The sequence below is a fragment of the Conger conger genome, chromosome 11 (assembly GCF_963514075.1).
Source record: "Conger conger chromosome 11, fConCon1.1, whole genome shotgun sequence".
Lineage (NCBI taxonomy): Eukaryota > Metazoa > Chordata > Actinopteri > Anguilliformes > Congridae > Conger > Conger conger.
In genome coordinates, this window is record NC_083770.1 from 4933273 (window position 1) to 4960396 (window position 27124).

A 27124-nucleotide genomic window follows, 5' to 3' on the forward strand; every position below is an offset into this window, starting at 1 on the left:
AATGGTCACCACAGTCCCCAGACTTGAATATGATTGAAAATCTGTGGAGAGGAGGCTGGAGAATATTTCTGAGCAAGAGGTGTTCTGCCAGAAAGAACAGGGGAAAATTCCAAAAGCAAGAATTGAAAGACTCTTAGCTGGCTACAGGAAGCGTTTACAAGCTGTTACGGTTGCCCGAGGAGGAGTTACACAGCACTACCTGACAGGGTTCCCAAACTTTGGCACAGGGCCTTTCTCCTTTTTTTATTATTTAGAAAATTTACAAAATAAAATTAGAATAAAAAAGAATCAGGCGGCATGGATGGCGCAGTGGGTAGCACTTTCGCCCAATGTATGCTGGGATAGGCTTCAGCCCCCCTGCGACCCTGTTCAGGATAAGCAGGTTACGATAATGAATGAATGAATAAAAAAGAGTCTTGCTTAAAAATTTTAAGAAATATGTCATGTTTAACATTGTGCAATTTTGAGGTCAGGTTTGATTCTGTTCACTTGGATATTAATTGCAAAAGGCTTTTTGACCAGGGGTGCTCAAAGTTTTGCACACTAATTGTGTTTTGTTGGTAATTATTCAAGACTCTGTAAAATTTGTGATGTGCAGTCACTCTCAAAATGACATCATTCCTCACAACATGATGCAATTCCCTGAAGCCCTGTTCATAATATATGATTCCAGCTGCCACTGTCCCACAACAGCTCAGTGAAAAGTGAAATGTCCCTAATCGGCCCGCTTGAATAGAGGGGTCCTGCTTTATTGCACTGTCATGCTCTGGGTGCTTTTCCAACATTATTGTTTGTACACCTTAAACAGGCAGAATCATTTAAAAAGATATAATTTATGTAAAATAATTCATTGTGTAGACAATTTGTTTACAAAGGAAAACATATTTAGTAATTCCAGATTTAAAAAAACACAATACACAAATATCTTTTGGATTCCTGTTCAGTTCTCTTTACTTCCATGCTGAGTAAAGGGCTTGCTTTAAAATCCCAAAGGAAAATGTACACCAGAATAGAGAAATATATTTTTCCTTAAAACCTAAATATATTAATGCCAAAGCATTCCTGAAACAATTGCAGGCAAAATTGGTCAAATGTTGAGTTTAAAACAGATTAAAAAAGAATACAAAAGGTTAGAAGAGAAGGTTTTTCAAAGATTTACAGAAGCAGTTAAGATATTTTCCTTGTACAAACACCACAGGACAACATCAATATCTTTCTCAAAGCTATTTAAGATAAACTACAGCACTTCATACAAAATATACAAAAAACAGTTTCTAGCTACAACATAATACTGTCCTTTTTACAGTGTGACACAGTACAAAACAGCTGTGCCTAGCCGTGTTCCAGGGAAGCAGACGTCTCTCTGTGCCGGCCCTGGAGTCATGTGACCTCCGTCATGGACGCTGAATGGTTCTGTCAGGCAAATGGCAAGGCATGTTAAAGGTACAATAGGTAATATTTTTGTGTTGAAACATTGTTTCAAGACCATTGTCAATCCCTTCCTATCATTGAAAAAGGCTCACTGACATGTTGACTCCCCCTCTGCCTTTGTTTATGGTCCTTAAATTCGGGTTTCAAAATATACAGTTGACAGACCGACACTCTGTACCAGTACATTGTATAGCTGTACAATAATTCTAGCTCATTGCTTGAAAATTAGTTCCAATTGCCACATCCAAGTTTACTGAGAAGCGGTTGGATAAACAGTGTTGTGGTTTGAGCGTGTTTGTTACTGCTATTCCTCTGTTGACCATTAGAAGTCCGAAATGTACTATTGTACCTTTACATAAAATAGGAATTAAAGCAGATTTATTTACACATACTCATTGGCAAGGATCTTACAAACTTTTAACTGTTTTTCTTCACAATCACAGTTTGGCACAGGCTTAAAAGTGGTTTGGCAGAAAATCGGTAACCAACTTATTGGGATATTGCGTGTGAACAAATCATAATTGTGGAATTATGTGGATTTACACTGAGCGCAAATATGCAAATCACGAAGATGGTACTCGACATACACAAGCATCAACATTATTACGTGTTGCATTTGTATATGTATATGTAAGTTCAAATAAATATTTTCCTTTGAAGTGAGTATCAATCTTGTCAACTGTTGTTAACAACTGTTCTTCCTAGTGTATGTCCTAACTAGTGGGTGGGGAGGGGAAAAGCATTATTAATTAACAACACACTCAACAATATACTGCAGCCAAAAGCTGCAATTTATAAATGTTTCAATGGAACCCACCAAAATCAGACATTAATTTATGAAAAATAGACCAAAATCAAGGTTCCATAATTATTGGCACCCCTGGTTTATTAATTGGTGCATCCACTTCTGGCAAGGATAACAGCATTACTCTTCCTGTAATGCTTGAAGGTAAAGGAACACATTTGGAGAGATTTTGGACCATTCTGCTATGCAGATCTTTGCAAGATCCTTCACATCTTGAAGGATACTTTGTTAAGTTCTTGCCTTCCTTTGGGATGACTGTGATAACTGCTGAGTTCCAGGTTGGTGCCCATGAATCTAGTGCAAAGTTATATACTTTATAAAAAAATTGGTGATTGGTGTCAGTAATACTCTTCTATCAGTAATAACTCTTGATATAATTCATTTGTGTATACATGGTCTCCTGGAATCTTACCCTTTTTAAGTTTCTTTATTTCTCTTCATATTTCAGCCATTGTTATCGCTTTTGCAAGGGACTCGTTCTGTTGTGGAGAGATATGCTTCCATTATTGTTACGTCTATTTTACTAATTATGTTGTGTTTATTTCAAATATTAGAAGCATTTTTGTGCATTGCCAGTCAGGGGTGGCAATACTTCCGGAGCCGACTGTATATATTCTAGTGATATTGGTTGGTGCAAGCGGTATGGAGGACAGGCATGCTAATGCACTAATGGGATTGCAGCAACCCTATATACCACAAAAGTAATCAAGACAGTTTGCTGCGTGGCAGTGTAAGAGTGGTCATGGAGATGAGCTTGCAGCATTCATTGTAATGTTTCTGTATCCGTCCTGTCTGTATTTGTGTTTATTACTGTTTATTCTTGTTATTTATTAATTATCATGCATCCTGGTTATTGTTTTCCATTACAGTTTCTCATTGGTGATCCCCTGTTACGTCTGTGTCTGAATGTTTACCAGCCGAGTCACTCCCCTGTCTGCGTTTCCCACTATTTGGGTGTTTACGGTAGTAAATTCAACGTTCCTTCCAACCTCGCAATTCTTACTACCTGCTTCGCTCGATAGTTAAAAGTTGTAAAGCACTATTCATAGTAACTAATCTAGATATTGTACAGTACTAATCTGATTAATACATTTACTGTCTGTCTACTTAACTAACAGTCACTTTAATTGGGTAGTTTAGATTTATCACGTAACTCACTAACACAATCTCTTAGTTTTCCGCACTGTTCTATAACTCTGCCTCCCTATGCTATCCCTGATTACTTGCTTAGTTTCAGCGAAGTGTTCGCACCTGTCTCTGAATATCACTACGTCTTCATTCTATGCAAATGTCTACTCCCTAATCCGGAGCCGTATGTTTTACGTGCATCCAGTCCGCGTTTTCGTCCCCCCCCTTTATTGTGTACCCTACTATGTTTCCCCACCTGTTGTCTATTTGTTTAGCCCACCTTCTCCCCAGCCCTGCCTAGATTGTCATCTTCCCTCATGTATTTAAACCTCCGCTTCATTCCTTGTCGGAACGTTGATAAATTATATTTCGTAGTATGCCTATTCTTGAGATTCCTGAAAGACACCCCTTTGATTTCGATTTTTGAGTTTTGCCTTGCTCTTCTGCTTTCTTGGTTTTGATTATTTGCTTTCTTTTCTGACTTTTATTTTTTGCCTTAGCCCTTTTGTACTTTCGCTGATTGATTACCTGGATTTTTAATCTTTTGCTTTCTGTTTTTGGCATTGTCTTGCATCTCCTGGCTTTTGAACTTGGACTAATAAACAACGTTTTGGATTATCCCGTGGACTGCTTTTGGGTCCTCAGTGCCGTACATAACATTCATAGGCTTTGCACAGCGTGGATGAGCTGGAGCTACTTTATTCAATATAAAACAGAGATAATAATGGGAACATAAACAAGCATGAAGGGGTTTAGTGCTTAAAAGCAGAATGGAAAAATGTCTGCCACACCACTTTGAAGTGTGGTACAGCAAAAGCACCTTTGCCACACCCACAGCACAGTTTAGGGATTAGGTTTAGGGTTAGGGGTTTGGGTTAGCATGGCTTAGCAAGTTTATTTTTGCCATTTCTCTGCTTGCCCAAATTGGGCTTGTGAAAAAAATCTAAAAATTAGAATAATTTGAAAATGAAAGTTAATGTTGTAAATGCACCATGCACTTAGAGAGTATGAGAGAATGATATTAACACTTGAAAGTTAACTCTGTAAATACAGTCGTGCACTGAGAGTATGAGAGAATGATATTACAGTTTTTTACAATCAAAACCATAGACACGACGCTCAAAATGGTAAGCACTTGTAACACAGCCCGTTCGCCTGTTCAAAACATGCATTGTACATTCATATCTTTTAAGAAATCTAGCACATCCAAACTCATTGGTTCAAAGTTCAAATTTTTCATGAAATACTATAGGAACATTTGTTTAGATCGCCCACACAAAAGATACCTATCAACTAAACCTAAACAACGGTTTAGTTGTTTTTACAACACTTTACTATAGCATGAAAAAATACTTGATACATGTTTCAATATGGTCTTTTTGTGGTTCTAAATAAAGGGAATAGTGGAAACAGTAGAAGAGAGTGGAATCATTGAAAAAAATCAGAATACTGTAAAAATATAAATAATCATAACACACTGTTTATATATCAAATTATAACATAATGCATTGTGTCTTTCATATCTTTGTTTTCAGCACAAATTCAGCTACAATAATATGGCAACAGTAAGTAGGTCAGAATGATAAGAACCATATGAATCATATCCGAACAGAACACAGGGAAGTGGCCGCTTAGAAATTACACAAGCTAGTCGATTGGATTATTTAGGCCTACTTATTTTTTGAGAACTAAAATATCGTAGTTTCATGCACGCCACCTTTTATGGCTTAGAGTGGCTCCACTTTTAGAAAGACCACAACTGGTGGTTGATACATGTCCTCATTTTTGCATTTTGCATTTTGATTATGTTTTGACTTTAGTGTCTCCAGTTTTTCAAAATGATCTCAAGGTTCTGAAATTAGTGTCAAAGTGATTGTAAAAAAACTGTAACACTAGACAGTTAATGCTGTAAATTCAGTAGTGCACTGAGAGAGTATGAGACAATGATATTAACACTCGAAAGTTAATGCTGCAAATTCAGTAGTGCACTGAGAGAGTATGAGAGAATGATATTAATACTAAAATTTTATAATCACACAAAATTCATTCATAGCAATCCTGTGATGAAGTGGGTGAAGAATTCTAGTGTTAAAAGGAACATAAATATTACAGAATGAATGGAGTATAGAGAAGGACATGATACCTGTGCAGTCAGGGTGTCCAGGGGGCTCCCTACCCGTGGGAATGCTGTCAGCGGGGGTCCACGGAGCTCCTCGGGTCTCAGTTTGGCCAGAGTAGAGTGGGCTCCTCTGAAGTTATGGACCACACAGAGAGCCTGTAGGCAAAATATCCCAGTGATTTCCTCATGGTTAACAGTCAATACTTACATAAACACGGTGCCAGACTCAAACTGGGACAAAATCAGTTAGTCTCATGGAACGTTGCTTTGCCTATTTGCTTTGCCAAAAGACGAAACTCGCATCTCGTCTGAAAGTAACTAAGCTGTGGAAAAAGGCAGCTGCCTCGGGCCTGATCCCCTCAGGGCTCCAGACCTGAGAGTATGCACTCAGTGAGCACTCCAGACCTGAGAGTATACACTCAGTGAGCACTCCAGACCTGAGAGTATACACTCAGTGAGCACTCCAGACCTGAGAGTATGCACTCAGTGAGCACTCCAGACCTGAGAGTATGCACTCAGTGAGCACTCCAGACCTGAGAGTATACACTCAGTGAGCACTCCAGACCTGAGAGTATACACTCAGTGAGCACTCCAGACCTGAGAGTATACACTCAGTGAGAACTCCAGACCTGAGAGTATACACTCACTGAGAACTCCAGACCTGAGAGTATACGGAACATTTTTACTTTATTACAGCTACTTATTCAAGCGATTATCTAATCAGCCAATTGTGTGGCAGCAGTGCAATTCAATCATGTAGATAGGGGTCTGGAGCTTCAGTTAATGTTCACATCAACCATCAGAATGGGGGAAAAATGGGATCTAAGTGACTTGGAGTGACCGTGGAATGATTGTTGGTGGCAGACAGGGTGGTTTGAGTATCTCAGAAAATGCTGATCTCCTGGGATTTTCATGCACACTAGTCTTAGAGTTTGCAAAGAATGGTGCAAAAAACTAAAAAGATCCCGTATGAAGCAGTTCTGCAGGCAGAAACGACTTGTGAATGAGAGACGTCAGAGGAGAATGGCCATACTGGTCAAAGCTGACAGGAAGCTGACAGTAACGCAAATAACAACATATTACAACAGTGGTATGCAGAAGAGCTATAGCATGGATGAGCTATAGCAGCTCCCACTCCTGTCAGCTAAGAGCAAGACACTAGTGCCACAGCGGGCACAGACTGACCAAAACTAGACAGTTGAACACCATCGCCTGGTCTGACAAATCTCCATTTCTACTGCAACATGCAGATGGTATGGTCAGAATTTTAAACAACCGTTTTTAATCCATGCAGCCATCATGCCTTCAATTTCTCAGGCTACTGGTGGTGTAATGGGGTGGGGAATGTTTTCTTGGCACACATTAGGCCCCTTAATACAAATAGAACATAATTTAAATGCCACGTCATATCCATTACACTATATTACAGTAGTGGCATTTGGCAGACGCTCTTATCCAGAGCGACATACAGTTGATTAGACTAAACAGGAGACAATCCTCCCCTGGAGCAATGCTGGGTTAAGGGCCCTGCTCAAGGGCCCAACGGCTGTGCAGATCTTATTGTGGCTACACCAGGAATTGAACTACCGACCTTGCGTGTCTCAGTCATGTACCTCAACCACTACACTAAAGACCGCCCCATATCCAAGTATTGTTCGTGATGATGTGCGTCCCTTTATGGCCACAGCCTACCCATCTTCTGACGGATGCTTCCAGCAGGATAATGCAGCATGTTACAATGTGCTCATTATCTCAAGCTGATTCCTCAAACATGACAATGGCTGACTGCAAGGCCTCCAGTCGATCTCAATCCATTAAAACACATTTTGGATGTGGTGGAAGAGTAGATTTGCTTCAACAGCCTGCCATCATGTCTACATGAATCAGAATCTCTAAGGAGAATGTTTCCACCACCTTGTCCAATGTAGAATTCAGCCTGTTCTGGGGGCAAAATGAGGTCCTACCCAGTACTGGAACGGTGTACCTAAAGTGGTCACTGACTGTATTTGAAGACCACTGATACGTAAAAACTGTCTTTTCTGTGGTGTGCTCGAGTCACGGCTCCTGCACAGTACTCTCTTACCAGAAACAGAGCCACTGACGTTCCCAGGATGAATCCCGCGATAACGTCGGAGCAGTGGTTCCGGTACTCCGAGACGCGGTTCAGGCCAGCGAGGAACGCCGCACACAGGGAGCCCAGGCAGAGCACCGGCTTGGCCAGACGGCTGCTCTTCATCTTCACCGTGCTGGTGAGGTACATCTGAGAGAGGAGGGAAGGGAAACACGCTGCTACTGCGCATAGCCTGTATCATGTGCAGTCCCCTCATGGAAAAGCAAGGTCAATTCCTTTTGTTTTTGCCATACATGAAGACAATTGAGTTTGAGGTCAAAAGATGTACATGAGATGACAGATCCGAATTTAAGCTTTCACTTCCTGCTATTTTTAATCTAGATTTCTTAAACTTCAGACCACCCCATTTTTAGGTGAGCAAAAGCATTGGAACTTGCAACTGACAGGTGTTTCTTGTTGCCCAGACGTGTCCTATTAGATTAATTGGTTTAACAATAAATAGTTCTGAATGTCTACTCTTGGGATTTGGCTGTACTTGGGAGAGCTGTACTTGGGAGAAAAGCAAGCCATTTTGAAGCTTAGAAAAGATGGGAAATCGACCAGAGCCATTACTCAAGCATCGGGGATAACTTGGATGGTCCTGAAAAAGAACGAAACTGCTGCTGTACTGAGCAACAGACATATAACAGGTCAGAAATAGCCTGTCATGATGTTTCTGGGGCTGCAAGTCACTCTGTCATTTTGCCTCCATATGGCTTGCGGTTGCAGGCATGACTTACATTCTAGAGTCACTGGCTAACAGCCAAGCTAACTTTTCACTGTTATGCTTTAACAATACTGCATGCTCATTTTGTTGATTATTCATGTATATTGGTGCCAGAATGGCAAAACAACGAGACTGGTGATTTTTGTGTTTGGAATGCAATCGTATAATACTTTGCAAAGGATAACACTATTTTCAGTAATAATAATAGAGTAAAAATAAGGGGTATGTTCATTTTAGGGAATCGTATGAGTCCTGACACAGGAGGTAGCCGTTGGCTGCATATTCTTCTGATCTCAGTGGTGTAGCCATTGGCTGCATTTTCTTGTGATCTCAGTGGTGTAGCCGTTGGCTGCATTTTCTTGTGATCTCAGTGGTGTAGCCAAGGCTGCATTTTCTTATGATCTCAGTGGTGTAGCCATTGGCTACATTTTCTTGTGATCTCAGTGGTGTAGCCACAAAGAGAATTAAACCCTTGTCTGTCCCTCAGGCAGTAATGCATTCGCTGATTGGACTAGATCAGGACTGGGCAACCCCAAGTTCTCTGGCTGCTTGTGGCCTGTGAGTCGTTGATACCATATTGCAGTGCATTAAAAAAACATATTTATTCAGACAAAATGTTTTTGGAGACTTCTGAATTCATCCTGCTGCTACCATCATGAGTTACATAATCAATAGATTAGAGAGCCCACTCCAGAAGTAGCCATGCAAGCCCAAGCCATGACACTTACTCCACCGTGCTTCACAGATGAGTTTCTATGTTTTGGATTATGAGCAGATCCCTTCTTTCTCCACACTTTGGCCTTCCCATCACTTTGGGTAGAGGTTAATCTTGGTCTCATCAGTCCATAAAACTTGTTCCAGAACTTTTGTGGCCCATCTCTCCACTTCTTTGCAAATTGTAATCTTGCCTTCCGATTCTTACTACTGATGAGTGTTTTGCATCTTGTGGAATAGCCCCTATATTCAAAAGGTTGATTGAGATACCTTCACCTCTGTCCTATGGAGATGATTCTGATGTTACTGACTGATGTCTTGGTGTTCTTCTTCACAGCTCTCACAATGTTTCTGTCATCAACTGTTGTTGTTTTCCTTTGTTTGACATGTTTGATGTCTGTTGGTCAGTACAACAGCGGTTTCTTTCTATTTCAGGACATTCCAAGTTCTTGTACAAGCTATACCCAATGATTTCTTTTCTAAGCTTAAAACTTGCTTGCTTTTCTCCCAAATACAGCTCTCTGGTCTGCATGATTGTTTATCTTTTCTAACACAAATGCAGTCTTCACAGGAAAAACCCAAGGCTACAACTAAGAGTAGACATTCAGAACTATTTATTGTTTAACCAATCAATCTAACAGGACATATCTGGGAAACAAGAAACACCTGTCAGTCACATGTTCCAATACTTTTGTCCACCTAATAATTGGGTGGTCTGATACATAGGTGACATGCTCTAAGTTGTTTAACAAATATAGATAAAAATACCAAGAAGCAGAAATTCGGAGCAAATATAGCAAAAACAAAGGAATTGATCTTGCTGTTCCAATACCTTTGGAGGGGACTGTATATTGCAATCTTTAATTTAAAATGTTTCCAAAAAGGCTTCCATGTGTACAATGGCCTGTAAATACTGATTTAAAAACAAAGGCAGTCCTGTGAAGATTGTGCTGTGAAGACACAATTTCAAACATAATTTAAATACATTCACACATTAAAGTGTTGAAGTTTAATTGCTTGTAAGCCGCCGTACGTGAGCGATGTTTTTGAACAATGAGGTCTTCTGAGGACTCACGGTGACATAGACAGCCGAGTACATGCTGAGAGAGGCTTCTTTGGACGGGAAGGACTTCCTGGCCCGCTCCACAGCGGCGGGGTCACCTGTGCAGATATCGCCCTTGGAGACGAATTGGTGACTGAAGCGACACTCTGTTCCTGTGTAGTTTGGCTTGCAGACACTCAGGAAGCATGGAGACAAGTTCCCGGTCACCACTTGACCGGCATTCACAAAGATGTCTGTGGCAAACAAACCAAAAGCAAAGACACCTGCAAAAAGAGACAGAGGAAAGCGCTGACAAAAAAGCCACTGCATATCCCCAGTTCAACAACAGATTAGTTGATTAAATTAATAGAAATTAATTCAGTTAAATTAGTGCATTGGTGTGCTATCATCTTCATGATATCTTCAACACATGAAAATAACTTAACTTCTTTTGGAATGTCCTATTGTTGAACATGTTGGTATATTCCATATAAAATAAATGACATAAAATGGGAAATAGATTGTTCTGTCTTGAGGTATAGATACTATTTTAAAAGGAAATACATTAGCTTATGCTAAATTAAACACAGAGAAAGCGCTTGGCTTGCAATCACATTCAAAAACTGTAAAAATGCAGCTTTTCACACAATGAAAATACAGCCAAACCTGGAAAAAGAACGTAAAAACAGCATGCTACCGAGAGGCTCCAGCAAAACATAAATACACAGTTGTCACTATGTTTAACAAGACACTTTTCAGCACCGCCTATCCTTTTTTTACATTCTAAAATACACCCAGGTAAACCACGACCTCAGTCTCTCAATGTCCCTGTTATGCTTTAACAATACTGCATGCTCAATTTCACAAACGTGTTGAGGGAGCAGGGAGTTTTAACTGGATGTGCATGACATTGCTAAACTGAAATACTGGTTACAATGTGATATCTTTATTTATGGTTGTGTATTTATGTCTACGTGAAGTCGTTGAGGCCATAAACCATACTTGATGGCGCACACACCATCATATCTCACACACACACACCATTGTACGCTTTCTCATAGAGTGCCATGAAAAAGTATTAGACCCCTTGCAGATTTCCTCTAGTATTGCATCTTTAGACACAATGTAATATTAGACAAAGGGAAACTGAATAACACAAAACACATTTTCAAAATTATTATTTCATTTAATGAAATGTTATCAAACACCCATATCACCCATGTGAAAAAGTTGTTGAAATATATCAGTCTAGAAAGAGACTCTCTGGGAATAAACGGTCTATAGTGAGAGCCATTATGTCCAAACGGAGAACACTTGGATCAGTGGTGAATTGTCCTGGGAGTGGCTGGCCAGCCAAAAATTCCCCAAGGGCACTGTGACAACTCATCCAGGAAATCACAAAAGATCCCAGAAGAACATGCAAAGAACTGCATACCTCTCAAGCCTCAGCTATGCTCAGGGTTCATAACTCCATAATAAGAAAGATAATGGCTAACAATGGGAGATCAAGGTAGAAACCACTGCTCACCAAGAGAAATGTCAATGCTCATATCATGCTTGCAAAAAAAAACACCTGGATGATCCACATGCCTTTTGGCATAATGTTCTAGAGACAGATGAGTCAAAAGTGAAGTCCCATTATGTCTGGCATGAAGCAAATAACGCCTTTTTTTCAACATGCTTTGTTGCAAAGTGGACCCACTACTGAAGGAACTATGTACCAGTAAAGTCTTCAGGAGAATGTCTGGTCATCTGTTTGTGAGCTGAAGCTGAAGTGTAATTTGGTTTTGCTGCAAGACAATGATCCAAGAAGACACAAGAAAATCAACATTTGAATGGCAGAAAAGACAAAATTAAAGTTTTGAAGTGGCTCAGTCAAAGTCTTCAGTTGAACCCAATAGAAATACTGTGGCAGGATCTGATATGAGCAGTTCATGCTCAAAAAATCCACCACATTTTCTTAATTAAATCAGTACTGCAAAACTTGACTAAGATTACTTCACAGCCATGTGAAGACAGAAAACTATAGGAAATGTTTGGTTGGCAATTATTGCAGGTCAAGGTGGTGCAACTAGTTTGAGGGGGAAATTACTTTTTCACAGGGGTGATTTGGGAATTTAATAAATCAAATTGTAATTGAAGTAATGTGAAGTGTGTTTAATCTGGTTCCCTTTGTCTATTATCACATTTTGTCTAAAGATCTGAAACCATTCACAGTGATACATGTACAATAATAGAGGAAATCAGGAAGGTGACATACTTTTTCAGAGCATTGTACAAACGAACAAGCTGACGTTAGCTACTTAGCTAATGAATTGAACACTGGATCACTAGTTACGCAGCGGGCACAGGACGTCCTTTTGACAGCATTTTCTGGTTGGAATATGCTCGCAACGTTGGATAACCAGAATACTCGAAGTCACAAAGTTCAGAACTTCCCAAAATTCCAAGCTACGGTGGCTAACAAGCTTCCTCCAAATACAGGTGTAATGTTCCCTGCTCTTTAACCAGTCAAACAGCCGGTAGCCTAATCCCTATTCCCCTTTAATCACATCCATCTATCTGCCCACTCAATGTACAGAGGCTTCAGAAAGCATTCAGACCCCTTCACTTTCTGCACACTTTATTGTGTTGTAGATTTATCTACACTCAATAACCCATAATGACAAAGTGAAAACATATTTTTAGGAATTAATTAAAAATCAAAAACGGAAATCATGAGTAAATAAGTATTCGGACCTTTTGCTGTGGCATCCAAATTATGGCTATGTGTATCCTGTTAGCTTTAAGATGATGAGATGTGTCCAATCAAGTCTGTGGCAAATTGAATTGATTGGACATAGTTTAGAAAGGCACACACCTGTGTATATAAGATCCCACAATTAACACTGCATGTCAGGCCAATAACCAAGCCACAAAGTCCAAGGAACTCTCTGCGCAAGAATTGTGGCAAGGAATAAATCCAGTCAAGGGAATAAAATCATGTCTAAAGGTTTGAGGAAGACAGGAGGACTCTTTCTAGAGCTGGCTGTCCTGCCAAACTGAATAATCGGGCAAGAAGGGCCTTGGTCAGGGAGGTGACTAAGAACCCAGTGGTCACTCTAACAGAGCTTTGGAAGTCCTCTGTAGAGATGGAAGAACCTGCTGGAAGAACGACCATCTCAGCAGCACTCCATCAATCAGGCCTTGGCATATGGCATATGAAGAATAAATTCAGCCAAATACAGAGACGTCCTTGAAGAAACCTGCTCCAGAGTGCACTTGACCTCAGACTGGGGCGATGGTTCACCTTTCAGCCCAACAATGGCCCGAAGCATACAGCCAAAACAATGCTGGAGTGGCTTTGAAACAAGTCTCTGTTTGTCCTTGAGTGGCCCAGCCAAAGCCCAGACTTAAACCCCATAAAACTTCTGTGGAGAGACCTGAAGATGGCAGTTCAGACACGTCCTATCCAATCTGATAGAGCTTGAGAGGATCCGCCAGGAAAAATTAGATAAACTGCCCAAAAATCTACAAAAAGTAAAGGGGTCTAAATACTTTCTGAAGTGACTGCATATGTACATCTGTGGATTCTAATGTTAATACGTCTTTAGTAAGGTAGAGAAACTAATTGCATTATAATTTCTTTGAGGGCAAGTATGTTTCCACTCTGGAAAGCAACAAGTTTTGTAGTTACTTGCTGTCACTCATCTGGACAAAACAGACCAAGTGGAGCTTAAAGTTAAACATCACATTCCACCACGTCACGTCAAAACCACTTCAATTCCATACTGTCTGCCATGCCAGCCAAATGCTGGATTATATTTGGAAAGACATTACCGTTGAATGTTTTTCGTTTTGAACCCACAAGACGCAAGACCCGCAAATGGAAACATACCTTCATTTCATTTTGGGGCGAACTGCCCAAAAGGTTCACATCAGAAATGGAATATTCTTTGAAAAGGAAAAAGTAGGAGATAATAATCGGATTTTACTTCCACTTTGTAGCCGTTTAGTGTGATTGCATCATTGCATACATTTTGACTGAAATTAAGAATTATACATATAACTACATTTATGTACCAATAAATGTTTAACACTAGCCAGCAATGTCTTGCAAGTAAAAAGCTAAAAAAATGTTTTTTGCGAAACATGATGTGCAATAGTTTTTGTAGACTGCGAATTATCAACTAATTATGCTTTAAAAAGTGTAATAAATATGAACAAAAATACATAGAGAAGCAGTCAATTAGCTAATTTCTAACCAGTTTTAGCGTAGTGATTAAGGTACATGACTGGGACCTGCAAGGTCAGTGGTTCAATCCCCGGTGTAGCCACAATAAGATCCACACAGCCGTTGGGCTCTTGAGCAAGGCCCTTATCCCTGCACTGCTCCAGGGGAGGATTGTCTCCTGCTTAGTCGAATCAACTGTACGTTGCTCTGGATAAGAGCGTCTGCCAAATCCCATTAATGTAATGTAATGTTTTAAGCTGAACACAGAAAATGAGAATTAATTAATATAATTTGTAGGCATATGCACAAACACAGTCTGTTTCATGAACTAAGTGTGAGAAAATGGAGTTGAGTGACCCGCATGCATATTCATTTCAGCAAAAACATTTTTTTGCCTTTCAGAGCGTAGCAAGAGCCAGGGGTGCACCAATGGGGGACATGACACAGATTCAGGGATTTCAAAATATGCCCCAGACAGGCGCTGAGGAGAAGGTAGAAAGAAAATAATTTTAAAAAGAAATTGTTATGTTGTTATGTTCTGTCTCTTTGTTATATTTGTTATTTCTATTACTTTTCAATATTAATATCTGGTCTTCTGTTTATTTATTCATTACAGTTCATTGCTTTCAGCTTCCCCTGTGATGTCTGTGTCTGAATGTTTCTGAGCCCGAGTCACTCCCCTGTCTGCGTGCTTCACTATTCGGGTGGTTTCGGAATTTTCCGGGTTTCAATGATTCCTTCTCAGCCGCTCGTTTTCTTACTTCCTGCTTGTTGGCTAGTTCATGTTGTAGACAGCACTAACTTACTAATAATAACTAACATAGATATTGTACAGTACTAATTATAATAACGCACTAACTGTCTGTCTGACTAATCAACTAACAGTCACTTGTTTTGGGTCATTTAGATTTAATCACGTAACTAACTTACTAACGTTATCTCCAGTTTCGACTCTGCTCTATAACTCCACCTCTCTATTCTATCAGTGATTACTGGCTTTGATTCAGCGAAGTGTGCACACCTGTCTCCTGCAGTCACTACGTCTCTTAACTCTGCAATTGTTCACTCCCTAATCCGGAGCCGTTTGTTTTACATGTGGATCTTTGTGTATCCAGTCCGCGTCTTTGTGCATCCCTTGTTATTGTATCACCCTATTATATTCTTCACCTGTTGTTTATTTGTTATGCCCTCCTCACTCCCGTGCTACGCCTAGTATGTCACATCCCTTCATTTATCCTAGTCTCTGTTTGTTTCTTTGTCAGAACATTGATCAATTTTCAGTTGCCGATTCCTAGTAAGCCTGCTTATTTGAGATTCTTTACGACACCCTTTGCCCTAGATTTCGAGTTTGCCTTACCCTCTCTGTTTTGTTTGCACTTCTGATTATTTGTTTTTTTTGCCTTCGTCAACTCTGCTTTTGCCTCGCCCTTTTGTAGCCTTTGAGTTCATGGATATTTGACCTTTGTTTTTTCAATTATTTTTTTGCATCTCAATTCTGGCATTGTTTCATCTCTGATTACCTGGCCCGATATTGGACTGAATAAAGACAATGTTTTTCCATACTCCTGGTCTGCACCTGGGTCCTCTGAATGGTACCTCACAGAAATACTGTGGAGTTTTTACACACATTATTATTGTTGTTGTTGTTGCTTTTGTTGTTGCTGTTATTACTAGTAGCCTGGGGTGGTCACATTATAGATATCTTTGCTGGGGTGGTCACATTATAGATATCTTTGCTGGGGTGGTCACATTATAGATATCTTTGCTGGGGTGGTCACATTATAGATATCTTTGCTGGGGTGGTCACATTATGGATATCTTTGCTGGGGTGGTCACATTATGGATATCTTTGCTGGGGTGGTCAGCAACTGAAAATACAAGCCTATACCTACATGACGTCGTTCCAGCCGACCTGTGCCGGCTGGGTAGCTAAACTTTAACAAAAAAAAGATGAAAACAAACTAGTTTGATGTCCTCCGAAAAAGAGGGGTGGTGGCTGAATTTTTTAAATTCTGAAATAATAAGTAAGGGATAATCCACAACAAGGTGTATGCGAGAGAGTATGATGTATGGCCTAAATGGCCTCTCATTGTGCATTCACAACAGTCTTAAAACATATTTCAGAACTGACCTATAAACCTTATGATCCTCCGAATAAGTGGATTCAGGTAGCAGCATTCTCCAGTAATGATGGTCTTCTCCTGGGCAATGAGGGCTTGTCTGGTGGATTTCATGATGTACATTAAGATCTCTCCAATGAACATCTGCAAAAAAATAAAATAAAATCCAGAGTCAAATGTAAAGCTTTAGGTGAGCTGTTTTCCTGTCTCATCTGTAAAATAAATGTAAACAAAAATACCTGTACACCTACTTATTCATTCGATTATCTAATCAGCCAATCATGTGGCAGCAGTGCAATGCATAAAATTATACAGATGCTGATCTAAGTGACTTTAACCGTGGATTGATGGATATGGTATGCAGAAGAGCATCTCTGAAAACACAATGCATCAAACCTCTAAGTGGATAGGCTACAGCAGCAGAAGACTTAATAAGTCTAATAAATACCTCATAAAGTGCTTACTGAGTGTGTAATATTACAGTATAATATGTCAACATACTATTCAGGCATCACTTCAAATTTGCCCGAATTCAATCATTTACACTTACCTAAAACCATTGTTTCCAAAGTAAATAGAATGCTTAATTTTCCCATTTTTGATGATTTGCTGGTCTGTGTTCGTGAGTAATGTTGAGTGACTGGTGTTGGAGGAGTCGCTCACCGTGGCCGTGGGCACCGCCGCCACCACGCAGTAGAGGACGAGTGGTGGGATGAAGCTGTCCTCCTCGCTCCCGGGGTAGGGCTTCATCAGCTGGGCATCGCTGCAGAAGAAGCCCTGGATGTGCACCCCGAAGGTGCGCGTGCACTCAAAGCAGTAGGCCAGGAGGACGGTCCCGGCCATGATGACCAGCTGAAAGCACAGCATGCGCACCGCAGGAGCTCAGAATCCAGGGGAGGGGACCGAGCTGCTACTGGAGCTCTCTGCCGCTCAGCTTCCCTTCCGGCTGTGCCCCCGTTCCTCTCAGACAGAGTGTTACCCTCCCCTCCCCTCCCCTCCTCCCCTCCTCTACCCTCCCCTCCCCTCCTCTACCCTCCCCTCCTCTCCCCTCTTCTACCCTCCCCTCCCCTCCTCACCTCTCCCCTCCTCTCCCCTCCCCTCCTCTACCCTCCCCTCCTCACCCCTCCCCTCCTCTATCCTCCCCTCCTCTCCCCTCCTCTACCCTCCCCTCCTCACCTCACCCCTCCCCTCCTCACCCCTCCCCTCCCCTCACACTCAGACCCCCCCCTCACACTCAGACCCCTCCCCTCCCCCTCCCCTCCCCTCACACTCAGACCCCCCCCTCACACTCAGACCCCTCCCCTCACACTCAGACCCCCCCTCACACTCAGACCCCCCCCTCACACTCAGACCCCTCCCCTCCCCTCACACTCAGACCCCCCCTCACACTCAGACCCCCCCCTCACACTCAGACCCCTCCCCTCACACTCAGACCCCCCCCTCACACTCAGACCCCTCCCCTCCCCTCACACTCAGACCCCTCCCCTCCCCTCACACTCAGACCCCTCCCCTCCCCTCACACTCAGACCCCCCCCTCACACTCAGACCCCTCCCCTCACACTCAGACCCCCCCTCACACTCAGACCCCCCCCTCACACTCAGACCCCTCCCCTCACACTCAGACCCCCCCTCACACTCAGACCCCCCCCTCACACTCAGACCCCTCCCCCCCCCTCACACTCAGACCCCTCCCCTCACACTCAGACCCCTCCCCTCACACTCAGACCCCCCCCTCACACTCAGACCCCTCCCCTCCCCTCACACTCAGACCCCTCCCCTCCCCTCACACTCAGACCCCTCCCCTCCCCTCACACTCAGGCCCCTCCCCTCACACTCAGACCCCTCCCCTCACACTCAGGCCCCTCCCCTCACACTCAGGCCCCTCCCCTCACACTCAGGCCTCTCCCCTCACACTCAGGCCCCTCCCCTCACACTCAGGCCTCTCCCCTCACACTCAGGCCCCTCCCCTCACACTCAGGCCCCTCCCCTCACACTCAGGCCCCTCCCCTCCCCTCACACTCAGGCCCCTCCCCTCCCCTCACACTCAGACCCCTCCCCTCACACTCAGGCCCCTCCCCTCACACTCAGGCCCCTCCCCTCACACTCAGACCCCTCCCCTCACAGGGACACATGGATCACTGGCTAAATACATATAAATACTTTATATAAACAGCTGACAGTCACATTTCATTTCATATCCAATCTGCTAGATTAGAGAGTCAAAATAACAAAAAGTGTGTTGCTGTCCAAATACTTACAGACTGCACTGCGCACACACATAATTAACGATTTGTACAGATTGAATAAATAAGGCTACAGTAGCTAGATGGTTGTGGAAAATAACATCAAGGAGGCTAGGTGGTCTAGCAAACACACTGACAGTATGTTTAAAACACTCGTCAAACTTTCATTTCCATATTTGGATGTGAACCTGACCAAGAAGTTTTAATGAACAAGAACTGTAAGAATGCCACCAGGGCCCAGACTAACTTTTTGGTGGCACTGGTACCAATAACTTTTTCACCTGGTGGTGCAATCATGCCATCCTCCTATCCAAGAAACATGATAACCTGTCTGTCTGCTAGCATCATAACACTGATAAAGAAATCATTCTATAATACAGGTATAACCACCACAACATTTGATACTGTCAACATATAAACTGATTTTTAATATACACATGTTAAGGTGAAATTATATGAATTAATATGTAAACGTATTGAAACATTTGGATTGAAAGGAAAGCAGTCATCTGCCAGATGTGTACCTGGCTTTGTGAACATAGCTGAATGTGACACAAAAGCACACAGTCAAGGGAAGAGCTTAAACAAGACAGCGAACACCTGCCAATAATAACGGATTGCCGGTTGATTGAAAACACGACAGGAGCGCCCTCTAGTGGTCCCAAGATGCAAAGACTGAATATGTGACCAGCAACATCGGGTCAAAGTAGGCTAAACATCTACAGAAATTATTCAGACCCTACACTTTTTGCACACTTTCTTATGTTGTAGATTTTGTAATGGATAAAATTGCTGTTTTACCCATCAATCTATACCCAATAACCCATAAATACAAATGTTTTGAGACATTTTTGTAAATTCATTTTAAATAAAAAAAATGAAATCTCTTATTTACAAAAGTATTCAGGCCCTTGCCTGTGGCTCTCCAAATTGTAGGTGTATCCTGTTTGCTTTAATTCCCCTTGAGATGTGTCTATAACTTGATTGGAGTCCACCTGTCAGAAATTCAATTGACTGGACATAGTTTAGAAAGGCACACAACTGTGTACATAAGGTCCCACTATTCACACTGCATGTCAGGACAAAAACCCAGCCATGAAGTCCATGGAAATCTCTGTAGACTTCATAGAAGAGGGCAAGGGTACAAAATTATTTCTAAAGTATTGAGTGTTTCCAGGAGCTCAGTGGCCTCAATAATTGGAACCACCAGGACTCTTCCTAGAGTTGGCCACCTGGCCAGACTGAGCAACCGGGCAAGACGGGCCTTGGTCGGGGAGGTGACCGAGAACCCAATGGTCACTCTAACAGAGCTTCAGAAGTCCTCTGCAGAGAACCTGCCGGAAGGAAGACTATCTCAGCAGCACTCCATTAATCAGGCCTTTATGGTGGAGTGACTAGACAGAAGCCACTAGGGCAAAAGGCATATGACAGCTCGCTTGGAGTTTTCCAAACAGCATTTAAAGGACTCTGAGAGCATGAAGATAAGGATTCCCTGGTCTGGTGAGACAAAAATGTATCTTTGGGCATATTATTACTTAGCTACTAGCTTTTCTTTTAATGTATTTTTATTGAATATATCTGTATTTATGCTACTGATCTGGCTAGTTTGCTAAACCCATTGCGATTAGTTTACTAATGTCAACCTCTGACATTAAACACGAGGCAAAAAACAAAACTCATCAACAAATGAAGCGCATCAGCCACGTCATGCCACTCCTGTAGCCTCTCATGATGTTTGCTGGTGTAACTTCAACTTACCGTCTGTTGTTCGTTGTTTCTTTTGTGAGCCTCACCAAATAAATTGGCTCGGTCTTTGAAGATGCGCTCTTTCCAAAGTAGGCTACACCATGCCCCATACGTGTTTTATGGAATTTATATTCAACTCCACTTTGGCATTAATTAATCAGGATTGAAACATCACCCATTTTAATATTGAATCCTGTTGCGTTTTCAAATGATATTAATAAATACAATATCCAATTGGCATATAAAAATAATTGAGCCACTCTAAATCAAAATAAAATATGAATTCACGGAATAATAAAATAACAAAGCATGCTTTACAACTGTGCGCTTTCATTTCCGGGCACAACAAAGACAGACCCCTAGATATTTTAAGCCTATAGTATATATATAATATAGTCATTCCTACTTGGAAATCATGTAGACATTCAATAGTTAAAGCAGCAGATGAGTTTCAAGCTCCAAAATCTATGGGCTAAGTAGGGTTGACTAAAGCCAGAAACCCAAATCTGGAACATGGACTGAAGTAAAAAGAACTCACAGTTATTCAGCTAACTCTGTAAATCTCCTTTGTGATACAGGCCCCATGTCTGTCCAAAATGACTCTCTAAGGACAGCTGCATTCTTTACATTGAAATAAGAGAGTTTAGCCACATTTGATGTCACAGAAAATATTATGGATTTTTGTTAGCTCATTATTAACCCTTTAAGTATTGCCCGTTTTCTTGACACAAGCTTAAAAATGACAAACCCAAAAATTTTATAGGAACTATTCTTGAACCCTTTGGACTCTCTTCTGAAAAGTAGCCCTTTGGGGTTTGTTTTCCAAGAGTCATAATTACTCAACATATTACTGAAACAAAGTTACAGAAGCTCAAACAGAGTGAAATTGGAAGTTTTGATTCTCACTGGAAACATTTTCTTTTTTTACCTGGATGCAGATTATTCTAGCCGTGGCTTGTGCACTTAGAACAATGGAGCCAAGTCACAATACTGGAAAAATCCCCTTTCAAATTTGAGGACAATATCACCGAGTATTCTGCATAGTTTTATTTTTTCACTCCAAAAGGACACATGGAAACTAAATGATATTATGATGTGTATAAATGCAGCATTCCTCTTACTAAACTATACAACACTTTTTATCCTGAAAAAAGGGTTTGCATCCTGTTTTTGCCTAAGCGCATTTATTGAAAGTGCTACAGCTTCCTTACTTAGACAAAAAAAATACTGTGTTGTTTTATGCAAGCCTAACAAATTATACACTGTAGGAAACCTAATGTAATTACTCATCACTTCAATAACATGCCTATAGTCGATTGTTCGATGAGCTGAAGTTTCTGAATTTTCAGAATGGATGGGGGTAACAAAATTAGAAATACTGTTCAGAGACGGTTATACTTGGGCTTACCAGTGTTCAAAAGAGCCGATACAAAACATAGATAATAGCATTTCTATGTACAAATACTTTTGTAGGAGTATACAATGGCGAAACGGACAATAATTATAATTCCTCCAGAGAAATTCTAAGTAAATAATGGGCATTCTATCAACGTTTCTCCCAAGTTAGCACATTTTTAGATGAGAAACTATTATGCATTTGGGATAATGCAAAAAAACCCTAAGGGGTTGAACCTTACCTCTATGAAGATGAAGCATGGTATGATTGAGTAACTGCGATATGTATTTTCAAAAGCCATTTTCTCTGGAATGTGTCTTAGTGCCGTCCCAACCTGAAAAACAAAAATATGTACCTTCATTAGGTCATTTTTTTACCAATTATTCTCATTACTGTGATCGCTTGTATTACACAAGTGGTATGTTTAACCATTTATCCATTTTGCTTTACCCATTACCCAACTTGCGATGGTCAATTACCATCTGTGTCTACTGAAATGACAGTTCTTTGGATTTTCCCATTCAAAAATAATTTTTGAAACATGACAGTAAATGTACTGAAATACAAGTATTTCATTTACCCATGTTTGAAATTAAAATCTAGATTATTGTCCATGTTTTTTTATAATATTTATTCAAAAAAAATATCAGGCTTCAGAACAAGGAACCGAATTGTGAGACCACAGGAATATAGTTCAGTCTTTATTCACTGAACAGCAGATTTGGCAGGCAAAGTGTGTTAACCAGAAAACAGATGTAATAGAGTTCAGGCAGTTCGAGAGTGGTAGTACAGGCAGAGGTCCGATAGCCAAGAAAACATTATTACATTACATTACATTATTGGCATTTGGCAGAAGCTCTTATCCAGAGCAACGTACAGTTGATTAGACTAAGCAGGAGACAATCCTCCCCTGGAGCAATGCAGGGTTAAGGGCCTTGCTCAAGGGCCCAACGGCTGTGCGGATCTTATCTTACGCCGGGATTAGAACCACCAACCTTTCGTGTCCCAGTCATTTACCTTAACCACTATGCTACAGGCCGCCAAACAGATACAACACAGGTAATCCAATGGGTAGTTGAGATCAAAAGTGGAAGGTCGAAAACGAGAAGGCAGTTTAGACAGGCAGACAAATTCGAGATCCAAAAACAGAAACCGATAAACCAAAGGGAGTCCAAAAATGGCGGGTCAAAGAAACACAAATGGAAGATTCAAGAAGCGGTGGTCTAAAACGAAACAGGTTGGTACACTCGGAATCACTCAGGAAATAAAGCTGGAAAGCAAGGCGGAAGCACATGACAATCTGGCAATGAATACAGGACACAAAGGGGACAGTACTAATGGACATAAAATGAGGGCCAGGTGAGCAGAATTACAAGAGACAGGAAGAAAGTACAAATATGGAGCGGGACGTGCAGACACTGATAAAACACAGACAAAACGAATGAATGAAGGTGAGTGACCACAGAAGACAGACTACGGTGGCCACAGAGGGAAACAAAGAACAGAAACTCTAAGAACTTAGACATATAACAGAGAACAGAAAACAGGGATCATGACAATATCCAGCCTTTTTCTTCATTTTTATGAAGTATAAAACATTTTTTTTGACATTTCTCCCTGACAATGTGTGGTTTTCTCCCTAACAAAGCATTTTCAATGATCCTTCAAATAGGTCCAATTCATAAAAAACCAAAGACATACAAAAAATTAATGAAAATTATGAAAAATATAAAAACATTAAAAAACTAGATTTTTTTCAGAACTTTACAATTCTAGCTATAGCTCACATGCAAAAGACTCACGAAAAAGCACGAAAGAAGCAAAAAAAAAAAAAAGGAAAAAAAAGAATCCAACATGGCAGACACGATGTGTAGAAATGTGGTGTGTTTACGTGAAATGGCTGAAGTTTCAATATTACAGTTGTAGTGGTACAGGTTGCACTGCAGTGCTGACCCGGGTGCCAGGCGCATGGTGTCATGCATAATGCAAAGCCATACCGATCAAGCCTGTAAATGTAAATTTTTCAGTGTTTGAGCATGAGAAAGAGGTGAAAATAAAAAGAATCCTAGCAAAAACAATTGGTATCCTCAGAACCGTAGGTCTCGATTTCAGCTTTTATTTCCTGGTATATTTATCTAGATTTGTTGAATCATTTTAAATACATCAATTTGTATCAGACCACCCAATTTTTAGGTGAGCAAGAATATTGGAACATGTGACTGACAGGTGTTTCTTGTTGCCCAGATGTGTCCTTTTAGATTGATTGGTTAAACAATAAATAGTTCTGAATGTCTACTCTTGGTTTTAGCCTTGGGTGTTGCCTGTGAAGACTGCATTTGTGTTAGAAAAGATAAACCAAAATGAAGACCAGAGACCAGTCTTTGGGAGAAGAGCAAACTTTGAAAAATGGGGAAATCAAGCATTGGGGAAAGCTTGTACAACAACTTGGAATGTCTTGAAAAAGAAAGAAACCGCTGGCGTACTGAGCAACAGATATCGATCAAGGAAAACAACAGCAGTTGATGACAGAAAGATTGTGAGAGCTGTGAAGAAAAAACACAAAAGATCACAAACTATCTTCACAAGGCATGCATGAAAGTAACTCAATCAACCATCTGAAGGAGCAATATAGAGGCTGTCACACAAGATGCAAACCACTCATCAGTTTTAATAATCGGAAGGCAATTTGTGAAGCATGGTGGTTTGGGCTTGCATGGCTGCTTCTGGAGTGGGCTCACTAATCTTTATTGATGATGTGACTCATGAGGGTAGCAGTAGGATGTATTCAGAAGTTTTTCTGAATACAACATTTTGTCTGCCATCTTACGGAGAAATGCGCCCGTAAGATGGCAGACTAAACTAATTGGGAGGAACTTAATCATGCAGCAAGACAATGACCTAGCGTCCAAACTAATTGGGAGGAACTTAATCATGCAGCAAGACAATGACCCAAAACACACTGTCAACACAACAAAGGACTTCATTAGGGAGAAAGGGAGGAAGGTTTAGCCAAGTCAATCACCAGACCATAACCCAATTGAGCATGCATTTCACCTTCAAAAGTGGAGATTGAAGGGAAAAACCCCCTAAAACAAAAAAGAACTGAAAGGCTGCAGTAAAAGCCTGGAAAAGCATCACAAAAGAGGAATGCAACAGTTTGGTGATGTCAGTGGGTCGCAGACTTGATGCAGTTATTGTAAGCAAGGGATATTTAATATTAAGAGTTATTTACTTTAATTTACTTAAATACTCTCTGTTCCAATACTTTTGCTCACCTAAAAATTGAGTGGTCTGATACCAAAGGTGCTATGTTCAGAGTAGTTTAACACATCCAGGAGTAAATACCTGGAAATAAAAGCTGAAATTCTGAACTCTTGTTTTGCGTTCATCTTTTTATGACAACCGCAAATGTATTCAGTTTATTGCAAAAACAAAGGAATTGGCCTTGCTGTTCCAATACTTTTTGAGGGGACTATATATATATATATACACACTCACTGAGCACTTTACTAGGTATTTATTAGACATATTCTTTAGACTTCTACTTAGACTATCTACATGATTGTATGCATTGCACTGCTGCCACACAATTGGCTCATTAGATAATCACATGAATAACTAGGTGTGATAAAGTAAAAATGTTCCTAATAAAGTTCCACTAATAAAGTACTCTTATTCATGTGATTATCTAATCAGACAATTGTGTGGCAGCAGTGCAATGCATACAATCATGTAGATACGGGTCAGGAGCTTCAGTTAATGTTCAGAATGGGGAAAAAATGTGATCTAAGTGACTTTGACCGAGGAATGATTGTTGGTTGAAGACAGGGTGGTTTGAGTATTTCAGAAACTGCTGATCTCCTGGGATTTTAAATAAATCTAGTGAGCAGCAGTTCTGCAGACAGAAATGCCTTGTTAATGAGACACGTCAGAGGAGAATGGCCGGATTGGTCAAAGCAGACAGGATGGTGACAGTAACGCAAATAACCACACATTACAACAGTGGTATGCAGAAGAGCATCTCTGAACACACAACGCATCATAGCTCTAAGTGGATAGGCTACAGCAGTAGAAGTCTAAAAAAAAAGTATAATAAATAGCTAATAAAGTGTTTGGTGAGTGTGTGTGTGTGTGTGTGTGTGTGTGTGTGTGTGTGTGTGTGTGTGTGTGTGTATACATATGGTTTTAAAACACAGCTTCAGCTGGTCAAACCATGTCAAGTACAGACCTGATCTAACTGGTCAAGCTGTTTCAAAACCTAGCTTGAGTTGTTTTTTTCAGCAGGGATGTTTAATCACTATTAAGAAATGGCGAATACCAAAATAAAGTTAATTTTAAAAAATAAAATAATGTGGCACACGTCGCTAGTAATCAACTATACAAGTGATATTAGATGAGGGTGTGCATGGGGTTGAGGGAGTGATGGCATCCCAAAAAACGACAATCCCACACGTCGTGAAAAAGCAATCCTGAAAACCTAGATCCCGAATACCCTCATAAGTGTAACCATATTCTGTTTCTAGAAATGAATTGCTCGGCGAAACTATTAGAACGATATCCGGGCGGTGCAGTAATGCATGTAAACGACGGAGCTACGTAAAACTACTGATTACCATCACGTACCATTAGCCTTGTGCTTTAATATTCACATTCACAAGTGATCCGGAAATCATAACGATGCTAATTTTTTTCTTGCATTGCAGTCTTTGGAGTAAATATGGTGCAACCAAATATTATAGTTCCATAATTAGTAGCATACATCTCAATATTCAACGGTAAAATGTGCAAGCAAGCTGGTAACAGATATAACGCGCATATTTCTCACAAAAATAGCAATATTTGCATCCACCATCCTTACTCCTCTCGAAACTTACATCACGATTAAGGTTTCCTTTTGGGAGGATGTAAATACATCAAAGGAACGAAGAGGGAAATCCCAAAAATGACAGGTGTTAGTCCATGGTCTATTCCACCGTTTCAGTGTCACACTACTCGACTGGGTTGCGATTACAGGATGTCGTGTTTGTTGAAGAGCTTGAATACAAGCAGTGAGTAGGGGGTGGAGCGTCCGCGCGTAAAGCACAGCATGAAGAGAAGGTGATGGATAGCCACGCTTCGCTACGGTGGGGTATCGTCCATGTACACCAAGGGTCCATTGAAAAACGACAACAAAACAATAATAAAGGTTGACAGTGTGATATTACCGTGCGGACCTTGTCATCTCCAGCAGAAATACTAATGTGAGCGGTGATGAACGATGTGGACCGTTTTGTCCCCTCTGCCTAATTCTGCATCCTTTACCATGTCTGGATTATTTGATGACAAAAATG

At 40.9% G+C, this 27124-nt stretch overlaps 1 protein-coding gene across 3 annotated transcripts; it reads right to left on the reverse strand.

Annotated features, from left to right (window-relative positions):
• Positions 1-924: 924 nt before the first annotated feature.
• Positions 925-26997, reverse strand: LOC133140872 (phospholipid phosphatase-related protein type 1-like). Of its 3 annotated transcripts, XM_061261143.1 has the most exons (9): positions 26669-26997; positions 22036-22128; positions 17073-17261; positions 16421-16553; positions 10110-10360; positions 7567-7743; positions 5508-5639; positions 2649-2715; positions 925-1413 (listed from the first exon to the last, which is right to left on the reverse strand). In XM_061261143.1, the coding sequence occupies exons 2-8, from the start codon at positions 22093-22095 to the stop codon at positions 2674-2676; spliced, it is 984 nt and encodes a 327-aa protein (XP_061117127.1). In that variant the 5' UTR covers positions 22096-22128; positions 26669-26997; the 3' UTR covers positions 925-1413; positions 2649-2673. The 3 variants fall into 3 exon arrangements, with proteins under 3 accessions (XP_061117127.1, XP_061117129.1, XP_061117128.1); XM_061261145.1 differs by lacking the exon at positions 2649-2715 and having other exon boundaries at positions 5541-5639; XM_061261144.1 differs by lacking the exon at positions 2649-2715.
• Between the last annotated feature and the right edge of the window lie 127 nt (positions 26998-27124).